The 22,495-nt window shown below is 45.0% G+C and overlaps 3 protein-coding genes, 1 long non-coding RNA gene and 2 other non-coding genes across 11 annotated transcripts in view; 4 read left to right on the top strand and 2 right to left on the bottom strand.

Moving 5' to 3' along the window:
* Window positions 1-3,559, bottom strand: part of ADAMTS13 (ADAM metallopeptidase with thrombospondin type 1 motif 13) — a 30,808-nt gene extending 27,249 nt beyond the window's left edge. For all 3 annotated transcript variants that reach the window (XM_063144682.1, XM_063144684.1, XM_063144685.1), the window contains exons 1-2: window positions 3,380-3,559; window positions 1,554-1,620 (exon numbers count right to left, since the gene is read on the bottom strand). In XM_063144682.1, coding sequence (XP_063000752.1) covers window positions 1,554-1,620; window positions 3,380-3,454 — 142 coding nt within the window. In that variant the 5' untranslated portion in view covers window positions 3,455-3,559. The remainder of the gene's footprint in view (window positions 1-1,553; window positions 1,621-3,379) is intronic.
* Window positions 3,560-5,260: 1,701 nt separating this feature from the next.
* On the bottom strand, window positions 5,261-9,844 carry SNRPB2 (small nuclear ribonucleoprotein polypeptide B2). 3 transcript variants are annotated; one of them, XM_063144753.1, is made up of 7 exons: window positions 9,771-9,844; window positions 8,280-8,366; window positions 7,922-8,094; window positions 7,103-7,243; window positions 6,695-6,745; window positions 6,192-6,280; window positions 5,261-5,744 (listed from the first exon to the last, which is right to left on the bottom strand). In XM_063144753.1, exons 2-7 carry the CDS (start codon window positions 8,341-8,343, stop codon window positions 5,585-5,587), a joined length of 678 nt encoding a protein of 225 aa, XP_063000823.1. In that variant the 5' UTR covers window positions 8,344-8,366; window positions 9,771-9,844; the 3' UTR covers window positions 5,261-5,584. The 3 variants fall into 3 exon arrangements, with proteins under 3 accessions (XP_063000823.1, XP_063000824.1, XP_063000822.1); XM_063144754.1 differs by having other exon boundaries at window positions 9,774-9,844; XM_063144752.1 differs by having other exon boundaries at window positions 9,668-9,838.
* Window positions 9,845-10,168: 324 nt separating this feature from the next.
* LOC134411083 (uncharacterized) lies at window positions 10,169-13,034 on the top strand. Its single transcript, XR_010026311.1, has 4 exons — window positions 10,169-10,233; window positions 11,324-11,423; window positions 11,635-11,779; window positions 12,666-13,034. It is a non-coding gene; the product is annotated as an uncharacterized LOC134411083 (long non-coding RNA).
* LOC134411291 (small nucleolar RNA SNORD49) lies at window positions 10,733-10,803 on the top strand. The gene has a single exon (XR_010026324.1). It is a non-coding gene; the product is annotated as a small nucleolar RNA SNORD49 (small nucleolar RNA).
* Window positions 11,472-11,543, top strand: LOC134411296 (small nucleolar RNA SNORD65). Its single transcript, XR_010026329.1, has one exon. It is a non-coding gene; the product is annotated as a small nucleolar RNA SNORD65 (small nucleolar RNA).
* Window positions 13,035-14,967: 1,933 nt separating the features above from the next.
* REXO4 (REX4 homolog, 3'-5' exonuclease) lies at window positions 14,968-21,823 on the top strand. 2 transcript variants are annotated; one of them, XM_063144739.1, is made up of 9 exons: window positions 14,968-15,031; window positions 16,066-16,329; window positions 16,980-17,341; window positions 18,046-18,195; window positions 18,882-19,075; window positions 20,201-20,289; window positions 20,608-20,682; window positions 21,005-21,079; window positions 21,285-21,823. In XM_063144739.1, the coding sequence occupies exons 2-9, from the start codon at window positions 16,105-16,107 to the stop codon at window positions 21,378-21,380; spliced, it is 1,266 nt and encodes a 421-aa protein (XP_063000809.1). In that variant the 5' UTR covers window positions 14,968-15,031; window positions 16,066-16,104; the 3' UTR covers window positions 21,381-21,823. The 2 variants fall into 2 exon arrangements, with proteins under 2 accessions (XP_063000809.1, XP_063000810.1); XM_063144740.1 differs by lacking the exon at window positions 14,968-15,031 and adding an exon at window positions 15,044-15,101.
* Window positions 21,824-22,495: the final 672 nt, after the last annotated feature.

Genomic DNA, 22,495 nt, shown 5'->3' with positions numbered 1-22,495 from the left:
TAGGTCCCTGTCCAGATGACACATTAAGCCACAGTGGTGAATCCCTCTGAGCTAAACATTACGGCTTAGCGTGTCATATAAACTATGACTTAGTGTGTCCTGCAAACCATTATTGTTATTATTATTATAAGAATATATTTGTATCCCGCTTTTTCCCTCGATACTGGTACTCAAGGCAGCTTTACAAAATCAAAGCTTATACAATTAAAACACATAAACAGAAATATGCAAAAGTTAAAAAATATAATTAAAGCACCTCTAATATTAAAACAACAGCCTGGTTCAGACAACACGCTAAACCATGCTGCTTAACCACAAAATGGTTAAGGGGATACATTAATCTTAATGCATTCCATTAACCGTGTTGTGGTTAAGCAGCATGGTTTAGCGTGTTGTTTGAACCAGGCCATTAAAAAAAAATTAAAAGGGAAGCCACAAATTAAAAACCCAACCCATTAGCAAGAGCCTGCAGGAACAAAAATGTTTTTGGCTGCCTCCACATGTAGCTGGTCTTGGAAAGTTCCAGAGCCTTGGAGCAGCTACCCAGAAGGCCTTCTTCCATGTTCCCACCAGGCATGTGCCCATGATGCCGTGGAAACGCTACATAACCACGGCTTAAACACACTCACTAAGCGTTTTCTGCAAGAGGGTTAGTGGCTTAACCACAGCTTAGCGTGTTGTCTGAACAGGCCTGACATTAACCTTCACCATCCTTCATTGAAAGGATTCCAGGGTGGTCGGTGTGCAACAGTTCTGGGTCACACAAGCATATAAATAAAACGTAACGCGGCTCTTGCTTCTCTTCTTCCTCATGCTTGCTTGCTTCAGAACCAGGGAGCAAGTCGGCCGTGGCTTCTCCCGTTCCTCCTTCTCACTCCCCGGACCAGAGCGAGAGGCAGGCGAAAAAGCAGGTTGCAATGGCTAAAAGGAAGAACCACTCCCAGGGGTTTGCCTGTGGGCCCATGTCGGTGTGTGGGCCCTCAGTGACCCGATACAAAAGAGGGCAAGGCTCCTGCAGCTTTAGCTGTTGTGATGAAGAGGGAATTTCACCCGGTGCTGCAGGTGTACAAAGGACACCTGCCGAAATTCCCTTTTCTCTCCAACTGTTGAAGATACAGGAGCCCGGTCCTCCTTTCCATAGGGTCACCCTACACCCATGCCTGCCCTTGACACCGTACAAAATGCAGCTCCGGAGTCTGTGGTCTCAAGCGGACAAGCGGAGGCCTAAACCGTTCCCGATGTGGGATAAAACAGCTTAGGAAAGGGGGTCTTTCACCTGAGTTAAAAAAGGGTTTGAAAAGACCTGTGGGCCACGGAGCAGGTAAGGCCGTGGCGTCTCCTATCTGCCTCCTCACCTCTGCTGCCTGGGACAGAGCGAAAGGCAGGTGAACAAGCAAGGTGGCAAAGGTGAGGAGAAGAAGCAAGACCAGGACGTTCTTGGTAGCCTCTGCTACCGAGGAGAAAGGTTGAGGGGCTCAGGAGGGGCAGAAAGAGGGACTGCCCCTGCTATCCCCCTTTCCACCCCTCATCATCTGCCACCTGTGTCTAGTTACCTTCAAAGGCTGAGTCGGTACCAAAATCAGAGAAAACGTCAAGTGCTTCCAAAGAACCCAGAAAGGTCTGCAAGTGAGAAAATGAAAGGGGGAAAAAAGTTACCAGTTTAGCTGCTAAACTCTCAGCAATTCTGACTTGGGGTTGCACTCATCCCGTGTTTCCAGGGTGGAAATCCGCTGCAAGCTCACGTTTTTATTTGGTTTCATAAATAAACACGACCACGCCACATGTCTGCAGTCTAGAGTCACTCCCCAGGCCGGGCAAAACTGGTAATAGGCCTCAGGCCAGGTGGGAAATGTAGGCCCCGTTTCAAACTGCTCATTAAGAATTTTTTTAATCAGTTCTAAATACATATGAACTAGAACGATTTATTAAAAAAAGGTAACGGCCAGCACTTTTATTCAAGATGTATATAAAACATCCCTTCACATTCAGAAATGCTTTACGTGCTTTTCTTTAGGCAAATTCGTCATCAAGAACAGAAAAAAATCAAACTACTTTGTAACAAATCTTTACCAAAGGGCCCCTCTTTACTTCTACCAGGGGGAGCCTTTTTGGCTGCGGTGCAGGATAAAAATACTCTAAATAAATCAATACGCCGCCTCAAAATCGTACGCCCTGCCTGGTTATTTCTTCCCTTTTTGTGCATTAAATTAGAAACAGAAGAAGCGGTTCACTAGATACACGCTCCGTACGACAACTGTGTCACTCACTTGCAGACCCAAAGCTAGCCTGCAAAATGTACAAGCTTCTTCATTTTCTGATATCCCTTTTACAAACTAGACCATTTTAAAATGTACTAGACCACTCGCAAAGGCTCTGTGTCAAAAGACTTTTGGTTTCCCTTGGTCCTGGTTGCTTCTCATATTGTCGGACATCACGACCCAGTGATATTGCAAATTTCTTCTCTTGTTTATGCTTTTTGCTCACACAGGTAAAATGGTACTACCATAACGTCTTGTAGATATCCTTTGCCATCACCAGTTAGCCCATCCCAGCGGTTGCGTTGCCATGCGGTTCAGGGTTGGGAAATGTTTCCTGTTTTGTTTTATCAGGCCCAAAACGGAACGGAGCACATTCAAATGGGGGTTAAGATGGAAACGAAGAGGGCCGAATGAAAGAGGGAGGAAAAGCAGGCTGTCTTCCACCTGTCTCAGAGTCTCAGTTAAAAGGCGGGATGCTTTGCGGATCAACTCAGGTTGTCTTGTTTCTATCATGGAAAAGGAGGCAGCCTGTCCGTCCTTCTACACCATAGGGCCAAGAGCGTGAGACCCAGACCCTTGAAACTAGGCGTGCCTACGTGTGTGTGCACCTCTGGGCGATTTGGTTTTGAAAATGCATCCATTCATTTTAATTAATTCGAAGGTGCCCATGGGGTTGACACCTGCAGTCACGACTTTAGTCAGTAGGCGCAATCTTGCCTAAAAGGTGCATGGCTTTTGCAGTTCATAAGGCTTTGAAGCCAGCGCAGATTCAAAACCTGGCTGAGGGAAAGGCGTTTTTTTGGGGGGGGGTCCCCCTCCCCCTGCAGTGGGGCAGGCCCCGTATAAGGGAATTGAGTGGACAGACCCCTTCCTCAAGGAGTTATAAGGCTGAACCAGGGCGGGATCCGTGCCTCAGAGTACCTGTGGGCCTGGCTTCACATGGACGCTGCCAGCAAGATGTGTCCAATTCCGGCCGCTGCCTACATTTGCTCGAAGCCTTCGCTGTACAAAACTCAGGGCTATTCCAAACCGTGCAAAGCCCGGTCCGCTTGCTAGCCCTGAAGGAAACGGACTCTCTCCCCCCCTCCCTCCGGTTCCCGTTGGCTAGAGAATAAACTTACCGCTCGGGTTCTGCACAGCCAGCAAATTCCTAGGGAGAACGCCGCAAAAAACAACGCCCCAGGATTGATGGTCATGTTGCAAGAGCTGCAACCGACCTTTGGCGGGCCGAAGTCAAAACTTTGGGTTTCTTTCGGCCTGTTGCATTTATGGAGCGGACGAAGACCGGAAGGACGCCGAGTTTAAGCAGACGCAAGGGGCCGGTTGGAGGGTGGCCTTATGCAATGTTTGGAGACTTGTGACAAGCCAAACAAGCACGATGGGAAACAGATTTTGAAGGGGAAAGCCCCGGAAAACAAGAAGGAAAGGAGGGAGGCGTATAGAGACATACCAGTGTGGAAGACAGTGCAGTGTAGTGGTTAGAGTGTTGGACTGGGATTGGGGAGATGCAGGCTCTAGTGATAACTCAGACATGAAGCTCAGTGGGTGACTTTGGGCCAGTCACTGGCTCTCAACCTGACCTACCTCACAGGGATGTTGTGAGGATAAAATGGAGAAGAGAACCATGTAAGCCACTTTTGCAAGAGGGAAAAGGGCAGGATATAAAAGCAACCAAGAAGTAAATGCTACCTCTAGCCCCGTAGGTAGTCCAAGCCTTACCCACCGTGAATTTGTCCAACTCCCTTTTAAAGCCGTCCGAATTGGCGCCCATCCCCACGTCTTGTGGCGGGGAATTCCACAGTTCAACCGTTCGCCCTGTGAAGAAGTCCTCTTTTTTGGTGCCATTGGCTTGTTTCAGTATTAAAAATTGTAAATCCCCCCCGCCCCCAAAAGGGAGGAATAGAAATATAATATTTCTTTATTCATTTCATCTCTATACCAGCAAAAGCAACTCTCTGGGCGGTTCACAACAATTCACAAGGTAAAATACAGCATAAAAATTTAAATATGCAAAATGATAAAAAGAATTTAAACAGCTAAAAATAATTTAAATAAAATACTAGGCCTGTTTAAAAGCAGGCATAAATGCCCCTTACGTGCCTACCCAATGCAAAACTGGCTTGTGAGGCCATAATGCATTTTCTTCATGTTTCGCCTACTGTTCAGAACTCAAAGTGGCTCACAGAAAGAGAGAGGGGACACCCCCACCCCCACCCTGCTATCAGGCTCACCCACAAAAATGGCAAGACGCATTAGAAGAGGAGAGGAGAGGGAAATGGAAGATTGGGGTTTTTAATGCCGACCGATCTTTTTGTGAACCGCCCAGAGAGCTTCAGCTGTTGGGCGGTTCACAAAATGTAATAAATAAACAAATAAATCTTCCTTTTTATTTTATTATTACATTTACACCCTGACTCCCCCCCCTCCATTTTATGCTCACAACAACCTTGTGGGGTAGGTTAAGCTGAGAGTCAGAAACTGGCCCAAAACCATCCAGTCAGCTTCATGGCCAGGTAGGGACTCGGATCTGACACTCTACACCACACTGGCTCTCTTGCTACTCCTGCTTGAATATCAATTATCGGTGGTTCTCAATCCTTTGGCCGATGGAGGGGGCCCTGTGGTTTTCCCCTCGTTTCCAAGGCAGCTGGAGCATAGTGTTTCTTCTGGCAAGAAGGGGATGCAAACTCCCTGCAGCTACCCCTGCTTGGCTAATGGGCCAAGTTGGTCTCTCCCTTGGCTTGATGCAATTCCCGGAAAGCAGGGTGTACAGCCTCCGAGTGAGGGACAGCTGGACCGTAGGAAGACCATCAACAACGTCTCACTCAACCTCTGCTGCGGTGTTGTAGCACAGAGCCTAGAACATGGACACCTCAGTCACCGTGCGTTCCGCTTCTCTTGAGGGAAGCAGGAATTCCAAATGATTAACCCTTCCAAGCCCACCCAATTTCCAAGGAAGCCTATTAGCAAAACCGAATGATTCGGACGCAATGAGACGGCACTTTTTAAGAAATAAATGCAGCTTTATTCCTGAACAGGCAACTTTTCTTAAAGAGAACTTCGCTGTGAAGAACCCAGGGGCACAGCGAATGAAACCGACCGATCAACATCAAGAAAAATTTAACAGCCAGCACAAACGGACAGCATTCCTTGAATGCGTTTGCAATTCTTACAGGTGTCCATTGAATGACCCCTGGCAATTTTGAACAAGGTGTTTTCCTTAAACCTGAAGTATCACACCTCAATCTATATAAAAAAAACCCTTCAGGGCACATTAAAGAAAAAAAAACTAAGCAAGTCCTTTGAGTATCCATAGTTTACTTCCATCATTTCTTGGCGTAAGTAATTTTCATGGCATGCGAGGGGGTAATTTTAAATCCTTGGAGGGCGTCCCGAGCTGCTCCTGCCTGTCCCTCGTTTTCAAATTCCACAAATGCAATGTCGTGTCTGCCAGGGACCAAACGGACTTCTTTGAAACCAGGGAATCTTGAGAAAGAGAGAGAGAGAGAGAGAAAAGATTTGTACAAGATCTTAATTCTTTATCACTTGCAAGTTATGGGCCTATTCTTATCCTCGAAGAATAAGTTCTTAAAATTCATAGTTAAGGGTGAAAATTGAAGGCTCTGGGCAGGTTTTGCCAAATAAACCATACCAAAGAAGACAGGGAAATATTTGGAAATGCCCAAATGCACATGTGCTAATTCTAGAAGCTATCTTGTGTCAGGGTATAAACATGAATTCCTGCATGAAATGGGGGGCGGGGGGAGAGAGAATCCAGAAGAAAAATAATAGGATGGAGAAAATGATACGAGCATTGGGGAATTATTTACATCAGTGCTGAGATGCATTCCCAAGTAAACATCATAGGACTGCAAGTGAAGCGCCCTGGGAGAAGGGAAAACACTAGGTTTATATCTCTCTAGATGAACTTACTGATTAAACAGCATCGACAACATCATTTCGTTGGTCTCTTCTGGCAAGTTGTTCAGGAAGAGAATGTAGTTCGGTGGATTATCGGGGACCTGCAGCAACAGAAGCAGCACACAATGTGACACAGGGTACCAAAACCAAATTTGATTGAGCATTTATGACAGCTGCTTATCAGCTCAGCATTATATTTTCAAAACCCTGATAGTAAATATTCTTTGGTGTTATGCTGACATCTTCACGTTACCCCCCAGAACATAAATATTGACACAGAAAGAATGATACGATCTTATGGCACATTTTGCACCTGGTTTGTTTTGCACCTGAAAATAAAAGGGACAGTTGGATAGCAATACTTCGATAAAACTGACCAATTACTAGTTTAGCATTTACAGAAATTAGTTACATAGGAAGAAGACATATTGCATCAAAAGGAAATGTATTTATCTTGATGCCAAATAAAAGCATCTGAGATCTGATTACTTCATTTGAGAGATGGGAAAACGTACCTGCTGGTTCTGTGATGAGTTTGCTTGGGCATTTGCTGACTGGTTTGCTCCCTATAAAGAAACAAAACCAGATTGTTATTATTATTTTAAAAATACAGTTTCCAGCCCCACACTGTCAATATAAAAAGGGCTTGGATTATTTATTTGCAATAAATAATCCGAGCCCAGAAATTGTACTGCAACAGGTTCGGATTTTTTAAAAAACAAGAGCACAGACAAAAAACTACATTTTAAGAGGGTTATCAGCCATTTTTTCTTAATCATTTGGAGTTCTTCGTAAGATGTAAACTACTAATAGTTTTTGGACCCGTTGCTGGTGGAAAACAGAAGCACATCAATCACTAAGTCACTAGCATGTACAAGGGACTTTACCCCGTTATCCTTTTTTTAAAAATAAATGTATCTTGCCTGATTTGGCTTTTTGTTTGCACTATTAGCAGACTGCTCCAAGGACTTGGTTTTCTTTTTCTCTTTTCTCTTCTCTTTATCGGCAAATGTGCCACGCATTTTCGAAATGACGTCGGAGTCTGTTTTTGCGTATTGAATGCGCTGTTGGAATGAGAAGATGGCATTGGGCTGCATCAAAACTTTACTTTATTCAGTTCTTAAGCATGTGCTAAAAGTATTTAGAAGTCATCCATAAATAAATCTGAGTATTCAGATGAGCTGTTCCAAGCTATTTCTAATTCACCTCACTGACTGTACAAATAAGATTTTCATTCAAGAAGATGGAAGAAAACTTGGACAGTTACATTAAATTAGTCATAGGATAAATGAGACAATAAACTTACAGTGCAATCCTATACAGATCTACTCAAATGCAAGACCTAGTGAATTCAATGGGAATTATTCCCAGGCAAGTATGCATATGCTTGCAGCTGTAATCTAATTTAGACATTATTTTTCTTGACGTTTGGTATCAAACATTCAAATGCATTCAATTAGGTATGATGAGGTAGAATATTGTGATATTATAAGAAAGAATTTCTACATACAGGATAGTGTTTACGAATGAAACAAGTAGATTGAAAACCCTCAAGATAGAGAGAGGGTTGTATCAAACATTAATCTAACTTAAACCTCCTTCATTTCAATGGGTCTTCTCTAATTAGGACTAATATTGGATACAACCCATTACCTCTTTTTCTAGGCAAAGAAAAATAATACAACATCCCAATGTACGTAACTGTGCTTTTATTATGTTTTACAAAAACACCCAAGACTTACCATCGGTTTACCATAAAACGGAAACCCTTGTAACTGTCTCAGTGCGTTGGTGGACGACCCAAGCTCTTTAAATATAACGAAGGCCTGTCCCCGCATCCTCATTGTCTTCAGAGCCACAATGTCCACTACATGGCCAAACTGAGAAAACAGCGCATATAAAGACCTTTTCAGTTCTGTTAAGAGAAGCAAAGGGAGAATTATATGACGTGTACCTATGTTTTTAAATTTGTCTGAATCAGGTAGAGAAACGGCACATGACAAGGCAATGAATTAAAACAAATATGTTTCTACATAACTGCTTTTCTCAACCCAAATCACTTGAATAAAGTAGAAGGAAAGCCTTGATTTAGTTTCATACCTTCCTTTTTAATTTTGTCATTCACGTTATTGATGTAAAGCGTGTGGTTCGGTCGGATATCCATCTTCTATTTTTCAACAGGCTGACCTGGAAAACAAGATAACATGTTCAGCACACTATGTCCCATCCTTCCTCCAAGAAAAGTGTAGCATCTTATCTGAGGGTTTCCTTTTTTATCTGCACTATCGATGACTGACTCAAGTCAGGTTGCCATTCACCTTCATGGTGTCAAGCAGAAGTTGGAACCCAAGTCTCCCTAGTCTAGCCTTCCCCAAACCTGGTGCCTTCCAGATGTTTTGGACTTCCACTCCCATCAGCCCCAGCCAGCATAGCCAACAGGTAGGAATGCTGGGAACTGTAGTCCAAAACATCTGGAGGGCACCAGATTTATTCATTTATTTTATTTTACCTATTGCATTTTATACTGCCCAACAGCTGAGGCTCTCTGGGCAGTTCATCCTAATCGAAGTCCCAATTCTCTTATTTACTAAATGACAACGTCTCTTTTCAAAACGGTGTAGCATGTTCTCTGTTAAAAGTCACTACACGTTTAGAAAAGAATGATTAATCATAATACCAGTAGAAACAATAACAGTACAGTAAAAATAATAATATAATCATAACAATAATAGCAGAAACAATAATAATACCAGTAGTGCAGGTCACAACAGGAAAGAATAACAGAATAGGAATAACAATAATTGTAAAAATAATAGCAATAGAAATAATAATCATAACAACAGAAGCAATAGCAGAAATGATGATACAGATAAGAATACAAATAATAATAGAATAGAAATAACAATAATGGGAACAATAGTAGTACAAATAACAATAATAACAATAATAGAAGAATCTGAGAGAAGTCTAGCCAGCAGAGGAGCAAAAGGGGAAAGGAGAAGCCTCCCAAACCAACCTTCTCCATCCCACCTGGTGCCCTCCACAGGTATTGGATTACAGGTCCCAGGCTCCCCAGCCACATCAGAAGAGCCCTGATGCTGGATCAGACCAAGGGCCCATGTAGTCCAGCACTCTGTCCACATAGTGGCCAACTAGCCACGGGCCAGGGACCAACAAGCAGGACATGGTGCAACAGCATCCTCCCGCCCATGTTCCCCAGCAACTGGTGGATGCTGGGACTTGTAGTCCTGCCCAACCCATATGGAGAGCACCAGGTCGGGGGAAGCTGCCCTGAGCGGAGGCTAGAAAAGGAGCGAGAGATCGGAGGAGGGAGAAGCCCAAGCTAGATGGGAGGGAAGGAGGGAGGGCAGCAGCCCAGCCAGGGAGGCCGAGAGCGGGGAGGCGGCGGGGAAAGGCTCCCTCAGGGCAGCGCTGCCCGGGGGTCCTGCCCAGCCCCACTAGCAAGGCGGTCGGGGAAGGATTAAGACCTCGAGGGGCGGCGGCGGCTTCTCCCCTCCTGAGTCTCCGCCTTCTCTCCTGTCCTGCTCAGGCCTAATGGCGGCTCCAGGCCCCTCCGCAGACAAGGCCCACAACCGCCAACGCCGTTGCTCAGCTACGGGCAACGACAGGCTCTGGCGCCCCTTCCACCATCTTTGTTTCTGGCGAGTCGTCCCATGGTATACCCGAACCAATCAGAAGCCACTTTTCCTTCCCGCCCTCTTTCAATCCGTCACGTGGTACATCGCAACCAATCAGCATCCACTTTCCTTTCCCGTACCCCCATCCATCTCGTGGTACGATCAGCAGCCACTTTCCTTTCACGCCCCCTCTCAACCGTCACGCGGTACAATCGAGCCAATCAGCACTCACTTTCCTTTCCGGCTCCCCTCGCCTCCATCGCATGGTATGGCCGAGCCAATCAACGGTATGATTTCCTTTCCCGCCTCCCCGTCCCCACCGCCGCATGGTACGTCCCTCGTCTATAAAAGGGAACGCGCTAGAGGCGTTCTTTCTTTCTGCAATGGTCCGTAGCTGTGCTAGCTGTGGTGCTAAGGTAAGAAAACGGGGTCCCACGTGGAGCGGTGGGGAAATGTATCCTGTTTGCTCTAGGCCATCCTGCTAAGTGTTTGGACTACAGATCCCATTATCCCCGGCCACTATGCCATTGCCTGGGACCTAATAAGCAAGTTTTTCTCAATCTGGGGGGGTCTCCAGAGACGTTGGGTTGTCTACAGCTCCCATCATCCCCAGTATGATGGGGCCTGTAGACAGACCAACACTCCTTCAGGTGGTGGGGGAAAAAGCTGCTCTAGGTTATCTTAATTCTGATCAATAGGCCCTCTAAGCGTTTAAGACTACAACCTCTATTATCCCCAGCTAGCATGGCTATTATTATTACTATTATATTTATTTATATCCCGCCTTTTGCCCAATACTGGGCCTCAAGGCAGTATAACTGGGACTCTAAACCAATAATTTGGCAAGGAATTTGAACATGGGAGTTGTAGTCCACCTTTGGTTGGGGGAACAGAGTAGACTTGTTCTCGATTCCGCGGGATGATGATATTGAGATAGGAAGTGCCGTCAGATGCGAGAACTGACGAGAACCTCCCTCCGGCTGACCGCGGCTGCATGTTCCGTTTTCTTCCTCTCAGGAAGAGCTCAAAACAGGAAGACACCAGGGGCGTTATCCTGTGTTAGTCCCACTTCGAGTAGACCTATTGAAATGAATGGCGCTTAGGTTAGTCCCATTCTAGCCTTAGTCACATTCATTTGAATGGGTCTCCCCTAGGTAGGACTAACACTAGATACTACCACCAGTGTGTATGTTATTATAGTGTCTGGTCTTTTGATTGTGTATTGCCAAAGCCACACAAGATATGCAAGTGAGATACTCTCGGGGTAATCTTGAGGTCTGCCCGTACAAAAAAAAATGGAGGTGGGAGTTAAGGGGGTGCTCTGGGTTTTATTGCTCTTGCTTTCCAGCCTAAAATCCTGAATTTCTCACATGTTTTCCATGGGCAGCTTTTGCACATGCCCTGTTGGGGACGTACACAGTGAGTCCTCTTCAACCGGCGAGTTGCTTTACAGTCTTCTGGTCTCTGTCCTTTCTCACCTCACTCACTGCCTGGCTTGTGTTGCAGGTGTGCCGGATGGAGCCTGACCTTGAAGGGCTGGAGGGGGGCACCTGCCCTCCTCGTCCACGTTGGGGACCGGCGGGACCGCCGTTGAGCTAGCCAAAAGGTAAGCCTGCAAGCCTCTGAAATTGAGCGGCGCTGTAACAAAGGCTCACCGTGATGAAACAACCTCAACAAAGCTGGAATTACCGACAGACTTTTGCTGTTGAGAAGGTTTTTTCTGACTGGCCTATTCCCCTCGCCCTCTGGAAGGAGAAGTTGCTCTCCCCCCCCCCCCCCCGCCTTGCTCTACTAACAGGCCTTTTCCCCATCTGCAGGGAGCAAGATGCTGTCTTCCCGAGATAAGCAGCTCTGATTCATGTGGCACTCTGCCTGGAAAGAAGTGGTAAGGAGTCAGGAACCGAGGGCAGTGGATCCCCAAGAGTCTGGAAAAGCTTTTCCACGATGCATCTCAGAAAAGAGGTGCGTGTGTCTACTTTCTATTTATTTAGGATTCAATCATGCATATTTAAGACAGAAAAAGTCCTACAACTCCCAGCATTCCCCAGCCAGCATAGCTGGGACTTACAGGACTTCTTTTCTGTCTTAATCATGCATAGGACTGCACCCTTTAAAGTCCTTTTACCTAGCTCAAAAGGCTCCTGGAGCAGCTTACCCATAATCAGTAGCACAAGGTAGTCCTGCCCTGCAGGTTACAGTCTAAAATGACACAACTCACAAGGAAAAGAGGATGGGGAGGGAAGAGGAAAAGGGTAGTAGTCTTACCTCTCTCTTACATAGCCAGCCTGCTGGAATGGCTGCTGGTGGTGATGGGAGGAGGAGCCTTCATGGGGAGTGTTTTTGAGTGGGGCTGCTGGGACAGCCCTGCTTCTCCCTCTTTACTCCACCCGTAGATGGAGCTGAGACCTAATTGGGTAGATGGGGAGCTTGCCAAAGCAGCATAATTGGACTCAACCAAAATTCCTAAAAAAAATTGTGCTGGGGTGGTCCTTCACTTCACTTTCTTGCTTCATAAAGAACAGGGCTTCTGACCCGCAAAGCACATGAATCTATCCTCAAGCAGCCACCAAGGTAGCTTCCCATGCTGCCTTTTTCAGAGGGTTGGCCAGGCACAGGAGGGTTAAGTGAATTGGCAGAGGCTGGCTTGGGCTTTTGTGGGCCACGTCCTCAATTCCTGTATCAAAAATGTCTTACATCGAGTGTCACATAATATAAGGTGCACAGGATGATGTCCAAAACAGTCCGTGGCATTCTCAGCAGGTCGGCTAACAGTGAGTGAAGAGTTTCTGAAATCTGACAAACTGGGAACGTTCAGTGCATTTATGTGTGAATTTATCATTTCTTTCAGGCTTGGGCCAGACAAAATTGCTTCAATGCAACAACATTCAAAGATTTCCTGCAAGATGCTTCCAGCAGATCCAGGGAGACCTTTTGTCTGCATTGTTTTGGAAGTAAACCAAGCATATACATCACTTGGAAATCTTTAGGTGCAAGCTGTTTATAACTACTAAAAAATGAGGAATGAATGAATACAGAAAAAAGGAAAATCACCTCAAGGGGGGAAACGGATAGTCACTGTTTCCGTAACTGAAGGGAAAGAACAGAAACCAGTTTTATAATGTGGACTAGTCACATAGGCAATGATATCTTTTGGCATATCGCCTCATGTCTGTACCAGTTGTGAGACTTAAGTAAATTAAAACTGTTGTATTACGAATGTGTCGTTTTCATTATATATTTTTTCTGTTTCCCATTACAATCATTCCAGATAATTACAATACTTCACTTAACATGTATATAGCATATCTATAATTCCTGAATCACTTGGATGAAACTTAACCCAACATTATCCACCTTTGGGGAAAGTCTGGATGGAGTTCATCCTTCCTTCCTGTAGCAGCTTATGATTCATTTTATTCATGCAATGAGACAAGTTTTCCAAGCTTTTGATGTGAGGACCCAGGCACACTGAAAGCGCTGTGCTATATCATAGGCAGGGCTTTTCGACTTGGTGCCCTCCCAATGAACACATAGGACTACAATTCTCATAATCCCCCAGTGAAAGGTCATGGGGGTGCGGAACAAAGGCCCTTTTCTTTCTGCATCCCCCTTATAAAACTTCTTGAGAGCTCCCCAACCCATGTTCCACAGCATCTGGTATGCATGTGCCTACTGCCTCTGATACAGGAGGTAGCATATAGCCATCAGGTTTAGCCATTGATAGCAAAGGCTTCCCCTTCAAGGGGGAGCCTTGAACCCACTACCCCAAAACACAGTAAAATCCCAATCTGCATACACCATGGTCCAAATTAAGTAGATGTAAATTACCCTTTAGCCCTGAACTGGATGATTCAGTATTTAGCAAATCCTTTCATGCCATTTGGATAAGTAAGGCTATAAACAAATGAGCCCAACTGAGGCCCATCTAGTCCAGTATTCTGTTCTTATAGTTGCCAACCAGATGCCTCTAGAAAACCTACAAGCAAGACTAACAGCACCCTCCCACCCATGTTCCCCAGGAGCTGATGCATGATGCCTCTAATGTTGGAGGTAGCATGAACCATCTTGACTAGTAGCTGCCTCCATGAATTTCTCCAATCCCCTCTTCAACCCATCCGAAGCAGTGGCCATCACTACATCTTGTATCAAATCTGCTGTCCTGAAACTCCAACTTTGTGTCCTGAAGCTCTGGTCAATCAGCTTCATGAGATGACCTCTTTGGTTCAAATACTGTGAGAGGAAGAAAAACATTTCCCTATCCACTTTCTCTGCAGCAGGTATAGTTTTGTACAACTCTGCTTCCCTCACCCTGTTTCTAAGCTAAGCAATTCTCCCTTAATCACTAAAAAGCTTTGAACGTGATGTTTCCCCTGAGAGAGTTGCTGCAGTCCCTTGAACCTTTTGCTTGCCCTTTTCTACACTTTCTCCAGCTCTACAATCTCCATTTCTTCCTATGCTGGCTGGGGGTTGAGACCAGCTGCAGCTGCACTTCAGACTAGATCTGTAGAAAGGTGGTACAATATTGGCAGTTTATTTTCAAGCCCCTCCCTAATGATCCCAAACATGGATCGTTGCCATGCTGGTTTAAACTGGGAGTCCATCTACCCCAATATTTTGCATCTACTTGGACGATGCCTCTGGAAAGCTTACAAAGGGAGCATGGATTATTATTATTGTTGTTTATGTACATGGTGCTGTACAGAGTAAAACAGTACAGAGTAAAACAGTACTGTACATCAATGTACATGGTGCTGTACAGAGTAAAACAGTACAGAGTAAAACAAGAGTACTGTACAGAGTAAAACAGGATTAGAATGTGTTCTTTTATTTTAGTCACACACACACACCCATGGCTCAGTTTAAGGGTGCAATCCTATGCATGTTTAGACAGAAAGAAGTCCTACAACTCCCAGCATCCCCCAGCCAGCAGAGGAAGAAAAGTTCCTACAACTCCCAGCATCCCCCAGGCAGCAGAGGAACCAAAGGTCCTACAACAAAAATGTAGGGCTTTTTTTCCTGTCTAAACATGCACAGGAATCCGGATGCGGCCCCTCTGGGTGTGCTCCTTTCTTTATGTTCCACCCCCTGGTAGGAACTAAAGTCACCAAGCTCGTGTTTCCCACCGATGCCTTTCTGGGAACGGACGCGCTTCCGGTTTTGGACACTGCTGCATGTCAGAGGGCGAGAAAGCGTGTTGCTGCTGCAGCTGCTTTGGTAAGGAACAAGGTGTGAACTCTTCCCCCTCTGCTAAGCCCCGGGAGCTTCAGACCCCGAAGAGGGAGAGGTGAGAAAGCTGCAAGGAAAGTAGCAAAGGCTTCCTGTAGTCGCAGGTCATTGGAGAATTGTTAGATTTTCCCACCATTACTTCCAGACCTGTTTTTCTTTTTCTTATGAGAATCATCAGGGGGATTTGAAATGGGAAAGAACTGGATATTATGGCAGGGGAAGGGGGTGGATAGTTGCTCTAAAACAGACTCCCCCCAACCTGCTGCGCTCCAGATGTGTTGGATTACAGCTGGCTGGGGGATGCTAGGAGATGTAGTCCAACACATCTGGATCGTAGCAGGTTGGGGGAGGCTGCTATAAAGTACTAACAGCACAATCCTCTCCATGTCTACTCAGAAGTCAGTATTTCGTTCACTGGGATTTACCCTCAGCTAAGTGACTATAGGATGGCAGTCCAAGAGTCGTGTTTCTAGGACATTCCTAACTGATGCCAGTTTGCAAAAGCCATTTCCATGCGATATCTTCTTGATACAGCGGTTGCAGGTCCAAAGGGAGCTAGAGATAGTTGTGTTGCGTTTTACCGCCTGCATTAATTGCAAAAGCCTGATTCAGGATGCTGGTTGTAACGGAGATAGCTCTCCATGGCTTGACTCAAGGAAAGAATCTCCATCTCCCTGTAAAGTTCTCCTGGCATTTGAGATTTCTTCCCGAAGCTCTGCTTAGCTTTCTTCTGTTTCAAGAGATTGGATTGGGAAATGACAGGCAGGGCTTTCAGGTTTGTGGCCCTAGAGCAGTACCATTTGCTTTGTATGGGGACAAACCTTAGCCTGTCCCTGCAGACATTGAGAGAGATGTGGGAGCAGGCAGTGGGATTATGGGGGCTATAATACCAGTACATACTGGGGGCACCAGGTGCAGAATGCCTTTTGGACAACAAGGGGGACATTAATTCCTGAAGTAAATAAAAGAATAATTATGAAAGGGTTGATTTTTCACTATATGGGATTTTTGTTTTGTTTCAGAAATGGTTGTGGCCAAAATTGAACGACTGTGGTCTTAGGATGGCAAAAGCGAAAGCCAAAGAATCACAAGCTCCAACGGCCAACTCCACAACTAAACCAGAGAATCTAAAAAAACAACACCGGAAGGAGAAGAAGAAAAGGTTCTTTTGGAAAAAGAAAACCAAGCAGGTGGAGAAGAAAACACAAAAGGATTCCAAAGCAGCAGCAGTGTTGCCTCCAAAAACTCCCCAGGAAGTCTCATCGAACTGGAAGGCCTTGCAGGAGGTACGCAGGGGCAGGAATTCCTCCTCCTCCTTCTGGGGGAAACTTGTATTTGAAGGTGCTTATGGCTACTGCAGGGGTGGGCAACTTGTGGCCCTCCAGATCCCATCTTCTCTAGCCGGCATAGCCATGCTGGGGGATCATGGGAGTTGTATTAGGCCACCAGTCAGCAACAAATTGCTTCTGCCATTTTCTATTTGAGAATGGAGTTACAGAATGATGAGACAAGATCTCACACCCTCCTCCCACAAGCCTTCCCGTAAATTTCCATTGCTACTGTTGCCAGTGCTGCCATCTTGGTGGGCAGCTTGAGGATCAGATCAGCCCCATCTTTGGCCCTTATAATGACCCATTTGCCCTTTGTGTAATTATTTTGCCTGATTCTTGGCTCAGGCTGACTTAGTTGCTGAAGTGTGCAAGAGTGAACTTCTGCCAAAGAGGTCACAGAGAGAAGAAGGGCTTAAAACCCTGCACTTGCATTTTGTGCTGGTGAAAGCGGCTGGAAGACTCAATTTTGGGGCGCGGGCATTATGGGGGACTGCATGGGAAGCTCCATGCACTGGAATTGATTGGCATCTCCAGTTCTGTCTTCCAAATTTAAAAGCTGAATGTGTGGATTTTTTATTTACTTTTTGTCGGTCTTTTCTTTTAAGCTTCTGAAACAAAAGGCGGCCAGTGTGAATTGCACTCTTACTGCACCAGACACATATTCCAAGAAAAAACACACACCCAAAGAGCAGGGAACTGTTCCCCAAACATCAAGGGTCAATGGAACTGAGAAGAGGCCGACCTTCAAGCCTGCAGAGAAATCCAAGAAGATTCGGATGGAAGCCCTTGTTCATCCAGGTGTCACAAAATCTGAAAAACCTGTACCTGGAAAGAACTTGCACCAGGCCCGGGAGGATGAAAAAGAGTGCAAGGGAGGACCAAGGAAGGGCAACGCTGAGAGGAAAGAAGGGGACCTTAAACATAAAAGAAGGAAAACTGAAGACCAAGTGGAACCAAAGCCAGCAGAGTAAGTCTTTCAGGTCTTGTGCTTAATAATCTTTAAGAAGAGCTGTCCATATATTTCAGATCAAATGTACAGGTTCAGGAATGCAATTGTATAGGACAGGGTGGGCAACTTGTGGCCCTCCAGATGTTTTGGCCTACAACTCACAGTTGTACAGTATTTGGGGCATTCCCTTTAAAAATAGCCTCAATCTCTCCACTAATGTAAACCGTGCAATATTTTTGCCCTAAGCTCCTGCACTAAAATGGTATTTCAGATTTGGTGTGTCCGGTGAACCAGACAACTTGGATTCTCTCCTCTTCCCACCCCAGAATCTTTCAAATATCTCTGATCACAATTATACTGACCCAGATGTGCCTGTGCTTCACTGGCCTGGTTCACATGTGACAATAGCCCAGAGTATGCGTTGAATGTGGGTTGTTGTTGAATCATGGGTTGTTATATGCAAACCCTGCCCTACGGTTTAACTATGGGCAGTTAACCATGAACAAGAAGAGAACCCATGGTTTGTTGTTGGGTTATGAACTCTGGGTTGTTTGTAGTTAACAGCCAATAGTTAAACTAGTGCAGGGTTCATATGTAATGACAACCCATGATTCAATAACAACTCATACTCAGGGTTGTTACGTGTGAACCAAGTCACTGACTCTTATACTTGATTAATGCTTAGTGTTTTGGGATCACCTAGCTTTTGTTTTGCCTTCTAGCATCTGGTTTGATGATGTTGATCCAGATGATATTGAAGCGGCCTTGGGGCCAGAAGCTGCAAGCATTGCCCGGAAAAACCTGGGCATCCCGGACAAGGGACCCCAGCAGCTAGCAGAACAGATGTTGGTTAAAGAAAAGGCGTTCGAAGGGTAAGCACTGGTATTTAAATTCAGGGCTGTGAACCATTCTAAGAATTATTAGTTGAACACTAACCTCCCTTTAAAACGACGAGCTAATGGATCTATTTAAATAAAAACCTCAATATAGGAGCTTTTGGAGATATTAAAAGAAGTTATCAGAGAGCTTACAATGTGGGAGGTAAACGTGTCCGTGCTCATCATTACAAAAAAAAGGCTCACTTGAATATTTTTTCACGCCCGTTACAGTAACACACCAGAACCAAAATAGCCTAGAAAAATATTTATAAACTAGTGTAATCTTGCAGCAAAGCCCTGTCAATGAAAAATCTTTTGCTCTCACTAAATTAATTGGCTCCCACCAATTTTCAACGAAAGCTTTAGCTGATCGATGGTACCAATCAAAATGATTTAACACTTGCAGCTGCTTAGAAAGATGCAACATGTGTTTGAGTCGAAAATATTAATCTTCCAGTTTAGAATTGGGAGAAAACGCAGACTCCTGTCTCACTAGCAGTAGCTGAGACGTGGACAAAGGGCCGTTCAAGCCCATTTTCGCAGCACCTATATAGGCTTATTGCAGCTGGTTGGCCACCGTGGGAACAATGCAGGCAAGATAAGCCTTTGGTTTGATGCAGCAAAGTTCTTCTTCGGTTCTTAATATGTTAGTTAACATAGCAAGACCCTCTTTTTGACAGTCTGACGAAAGCTGTGGCTATGGACTGCGAGATGGTGGGTGTGGGACCCACAGGAGAAGACAGCATTGTGGCCCGTGTGTCCATCGTGAACCTATTTGGCAAGTGCATTTATGACAAATACGTCAAGCCCATGGAACAAGTGACGGACTATCGGACAGCCGTCAGTGGGATTCGGCCTGAAAACTTAAAGACAGGTAGATGTACTGATTTGGTTTGAATGTTAAAACCGTACAAAGCTGCCTTTACTCGATCTGGGTTTTAGACAAGGGAAGTTTATAACACGCCTTCCCTGGCGTTATGCTGTTGTTGGTTTATTATTTAGTTGATGGTTGCCTTAACCAATTTTGTTTTAACTGTTTTGTGCATTCTTTTCATATCATCTTGAGGCCCACTGGAGCCCATCCATGATTCAAAGATGGGCTAGAAAGGGAAAATAAATGAATAAAATATCAACAAATTTCAAGAAGTCCTTGAGAGAAAAAATGTATCCTTTCCAGCAATCCCCCTAGGAAATCTTTGAGGATAATTATTTTGTATGATATGTGGGCTCTCCCACACTAGAGGCCTTCAAGAGGCAGCTGGACAACCACCTGTCAGGGATGCTTTAGGGTGGATTCCTGCATTGAGCAGAGGGTTGTACTCGATGGCCTTGTAGGCCCCTTCCAACTCTGCTATTCTATGATTCTAAAAGCAATTGCAAATGCATACTCCTGAAGAAATGGATGCTGCATTGGCTTCTCTTGAGGATTGCTGTTCTAGGTGCTGATGAATATGGATCAGTGGTGAGCGGCTTCTTCTTAGGTCAGGGCTGGACAGAACATTAATCGGAATCTAAGGCTCGTTCTCTGGGTGACTCTGGAGTAGATTGGCAAGGGTTTTTGAGTCCCAGTTGTTTAACAGTGGCAACAACAACATGACTTGCCCCACCTAAATTAGATTCTGAAATAAAGAAAATATGGGATGAAGAAAGCAATGGAATTTGGGCAAGAGGATTGGGAGCTCAGTTCAGCTCTGGTACTGAAAACAAATTCCTTGGCTTGGAATATGCTCAGAGGCACAACGCTCTTTAGTGCTACGTCTTTTGCACCTAGTGGATCTTGGGAGTCCTAGTAAAAATCAAAGTTGATCCATCAGGCATGAAATCTGCCTGCCCCTCTTTTAGGTAGCCTTTTTTTGTGAGTCAAGGTGTTCCACTGATTTCCCCTACCCTAATCCCCCCCCCCCAAATAAATACATCCACCCCTTGGGTGATGTCTTTCTGTTGATTCCCCTTGGAACATTACTGAGAATATTTCTCTGTGTCCCTATGGTTTGTTTAGGGGAGGATTTCAAAGTTGTCCAGAAGGAGGTAGCCAACATCCTAAGAGGAAAGACCTTAGTTGGGCATGCAGTTCACAATGACCTAAAGGTATGGAACCATGTGTCTTGTCTTTCAGTATCCATAAGTTGGAGTCTGAGTTTCTTTTTGTACACTTCAGCCCCGGAAAGGCCATCCTTCATGATCTCCTGGGTTTTTCCCCACTTTGGGATATCCCAGTATTAGGATGTGATTGCCATCCTGTGGCTGAAATTTGAATTGTGTCAAGTAAACTGGCTGCCTTGCTTGGGGGATTTACTCATGTTTCAACTGAGTGTCAGATACAGCTCAGATATATCAGGCAGTGAATTATCACATCCTTTTCAGCACACTGAGAAACTCTTACAGTGGTGACCTTTGACTTTTCAGATTCTGTTCCTTGACCATCCAAAAAAGAAAATCCGGGACACGCAAAGATACAAGCCTTTCAAACAGCAGGTCAAGGTAAGACGTCAGGGTTGTTGGTTTTTTAGCTATTCCAGGGAAACAGACTCTTAAGCAGCAGCGTTGAACCTGGATTCTATCTCAGAAAAGCTGTCGGGGGCACGTTGCAGTAAGCAAACCCATCAGAGTTTTAGATTATAAGTGTGGGGGCGGGAATGGTCTTTTTTATTATTGATTTGGGAGCCTTTTTGGCTGAAGATCAGGGTAAAAATGCTTTTAATAAATAATAAATAGTGCAGGCGAAGTTGTTGTTAGCTTCATAGCAATGCAAGGAAGTAAAGCACAGTTCTCTTCTTCAAACGACGACTTCTGTTTTACATAGAGTGGGAGACCATCCCTGAAACTGCTCTGTGAGGCCCTGCTGAATGTGAAGGTGCAAACTTCGGAGCACAGTTCGGTATGTATTCTTGCATAAAGCTCTGGTTGCCACGCAGGGGTTCCTTGGAGGCCCGCAGGGGGACGATGGAACAACAAGAACTTAACTCCTTGCTGTGGTGTTTCAACCATGGGGCAATGTTAGGTTCATATCCTATTGACTTTGCTTAGGTTTTGGATTCAACTTTTTTAGTGTTTCACTCATGGCTTGTTTCATTCTCTCCCAGGTCCAGGATGCCCAGGCAGCGATGAGACTGTACACGATGGTAAAAAAACAATGGGAAGCGTCTCTCAAAGAAAAACCAAAGGAAAATAAAGAATAAATCTGGACCCTTCTGGAAGTGCTGTCCACAGTGCTGACGGACGACAAAAAGCTCTGAAGCGTCACGATGGCCTTCTGTTTGCCCTCAGTTGGTCACCATACAGAAATTAATCTGAAGGCATTACTAAACCTTCCTTCGTTTGCCTGTGACTGAAAGTTTCCCGAGGCCTAGGCCTGGAAGAGAACTGAACCCAATTTTCTTACTTGCAATGCAGTTTGCTGATCTAGCTGACTTCTTTGGTGTCTCGTTCAAAGATAGTACAGGCCTGAGGAGCAAACTAGTGATACTGTATCACTTGTATCAAGCCCAGATTTCTCTCCAAATGTGAATTGTTAGGACAGAAACAGAATTCCTCTTCTTGCAGGCAGTGTTTTGTTTGTTTATATACCTTACTCCCGAATTATCATGACTTCAGGGGAAAGAAATCATAGTATTAACAGTTCAACAGCTGATGAGATAAACAAGGCCAATTCTTAGGCTGTTGAAATTAGATTTCCTGTTCTCCTAAGGCTAAAATTGAGCCACCCAAAATGTTAATGGTTCTGCATACACATACATACATACCAGAACATGTGGACTAGTAGGGCTAAGATTACTGCTGTTGGCGGTGGGTGAATGTTTTGAAAGGTGAGCAGCTAATAAGCATCATGGCATCAGGATCGTGGGTGACTGTGAGACGGTTAGAAGTGAAAAGGCAATCTAGAAGCACTGGCCTGAGTTTAAAAATCTAAAAAGTGCTCTGCTATCTACGTAGACTTGTTTATGTATTAAGCTGGAACAGTTCGGAAATAAGCAATGAAAATAGATGCAACTTATGTCACTGGTAGTCAGTTGGCTTCGATTCCCCAGCTGCTTCCTCTGACTAGATCCAAAGAACTAGTAAATGACTTCCATAAACACAAGGAGGCGTTAGATGTGGTGGGTGTGTTTTTTCATGGCGCATGGCAAACTTCTAGAATTTGAGTTTCAGAAGCAGGTAGCAAGACAGCAAGACAGGAGGAGGAAGAGTGAAAAAGTCCCAAGTCCATTCATGAACCTGGACAGTTTTGTCCATCCCCAGCTACTGAGAGTCCAGAATTACCCAGAAGGGTGAGATGGGTCTCCCAATGTGTTAA

The sequence above is a fragment of the Elgaria multicarinata genome, chromosome 19 (genome assembly GCF_023053635.1).
Source record: "Elgaria multicarinata webbii isolate HBS135686 ecotype San Diego chromosome 19, rElgMul1.1.pri, whole genome shotgun sequence".
In the NCBI taxonomy this organism is placed as follows: domain Eukaryota; kingdom Metazoa; phylum Chordata; class Lepidosauria; order Squamata; family Anguidae; genus Elgaria; species Elgaria multicarinata.
Note: the sequence above shows the minus strand (reverse complement) of the source record. Positions and strands in the feature narration are given on the sequence as shown.

Excerpts from the sequence above, each read along its gene's own strand:
- REXO4 (XM_063144739.1), top strand. The coding sequence starts at position 16,105 with ATGGCAAAAGCGAAAGCCAAAGAATCACAAGCTCCAACGGCCAACTCC. Across the intron at positions 16,330-16,979 it reads ACTGGAAGGCCTTGCAGGAG|CTTCTGAAACAAAAGGCGGC; the intron begins GTACGCAGGGGC and ends TTTTCTTTTAAG. Across the intron at positions 20,683-21,004 it reads CTTTCAAACAGCAGGTCAAG|AGTGGGAGACCATCCCTGAA; the intron begins GTAAGACGTCAG and ends TGTTTTACATAG.
- SNRPB2 (XM_063144753.1), bottom strand. The coding sequence starts at position 8,343 with ATGGATATCCGACCGAACCACACGCTTTACATCAATAACGTGAATGAC. Across the intron at positions 7,244-7,921 it reads CGTTTTATGGTAAACCGATG|CGCATTCAATACGCAAAAAC; the intron begins GTAAGTCTTGGG and ends TCATTCCAACAG. Across the intron at positions 6,281-6,694 it reads ACTCATCACAGAACCAGCAG|GTCCCCGATAATCCACCGAA; the intron begins GTACGTTTTCCC and ends CTGTTGCTGCAG.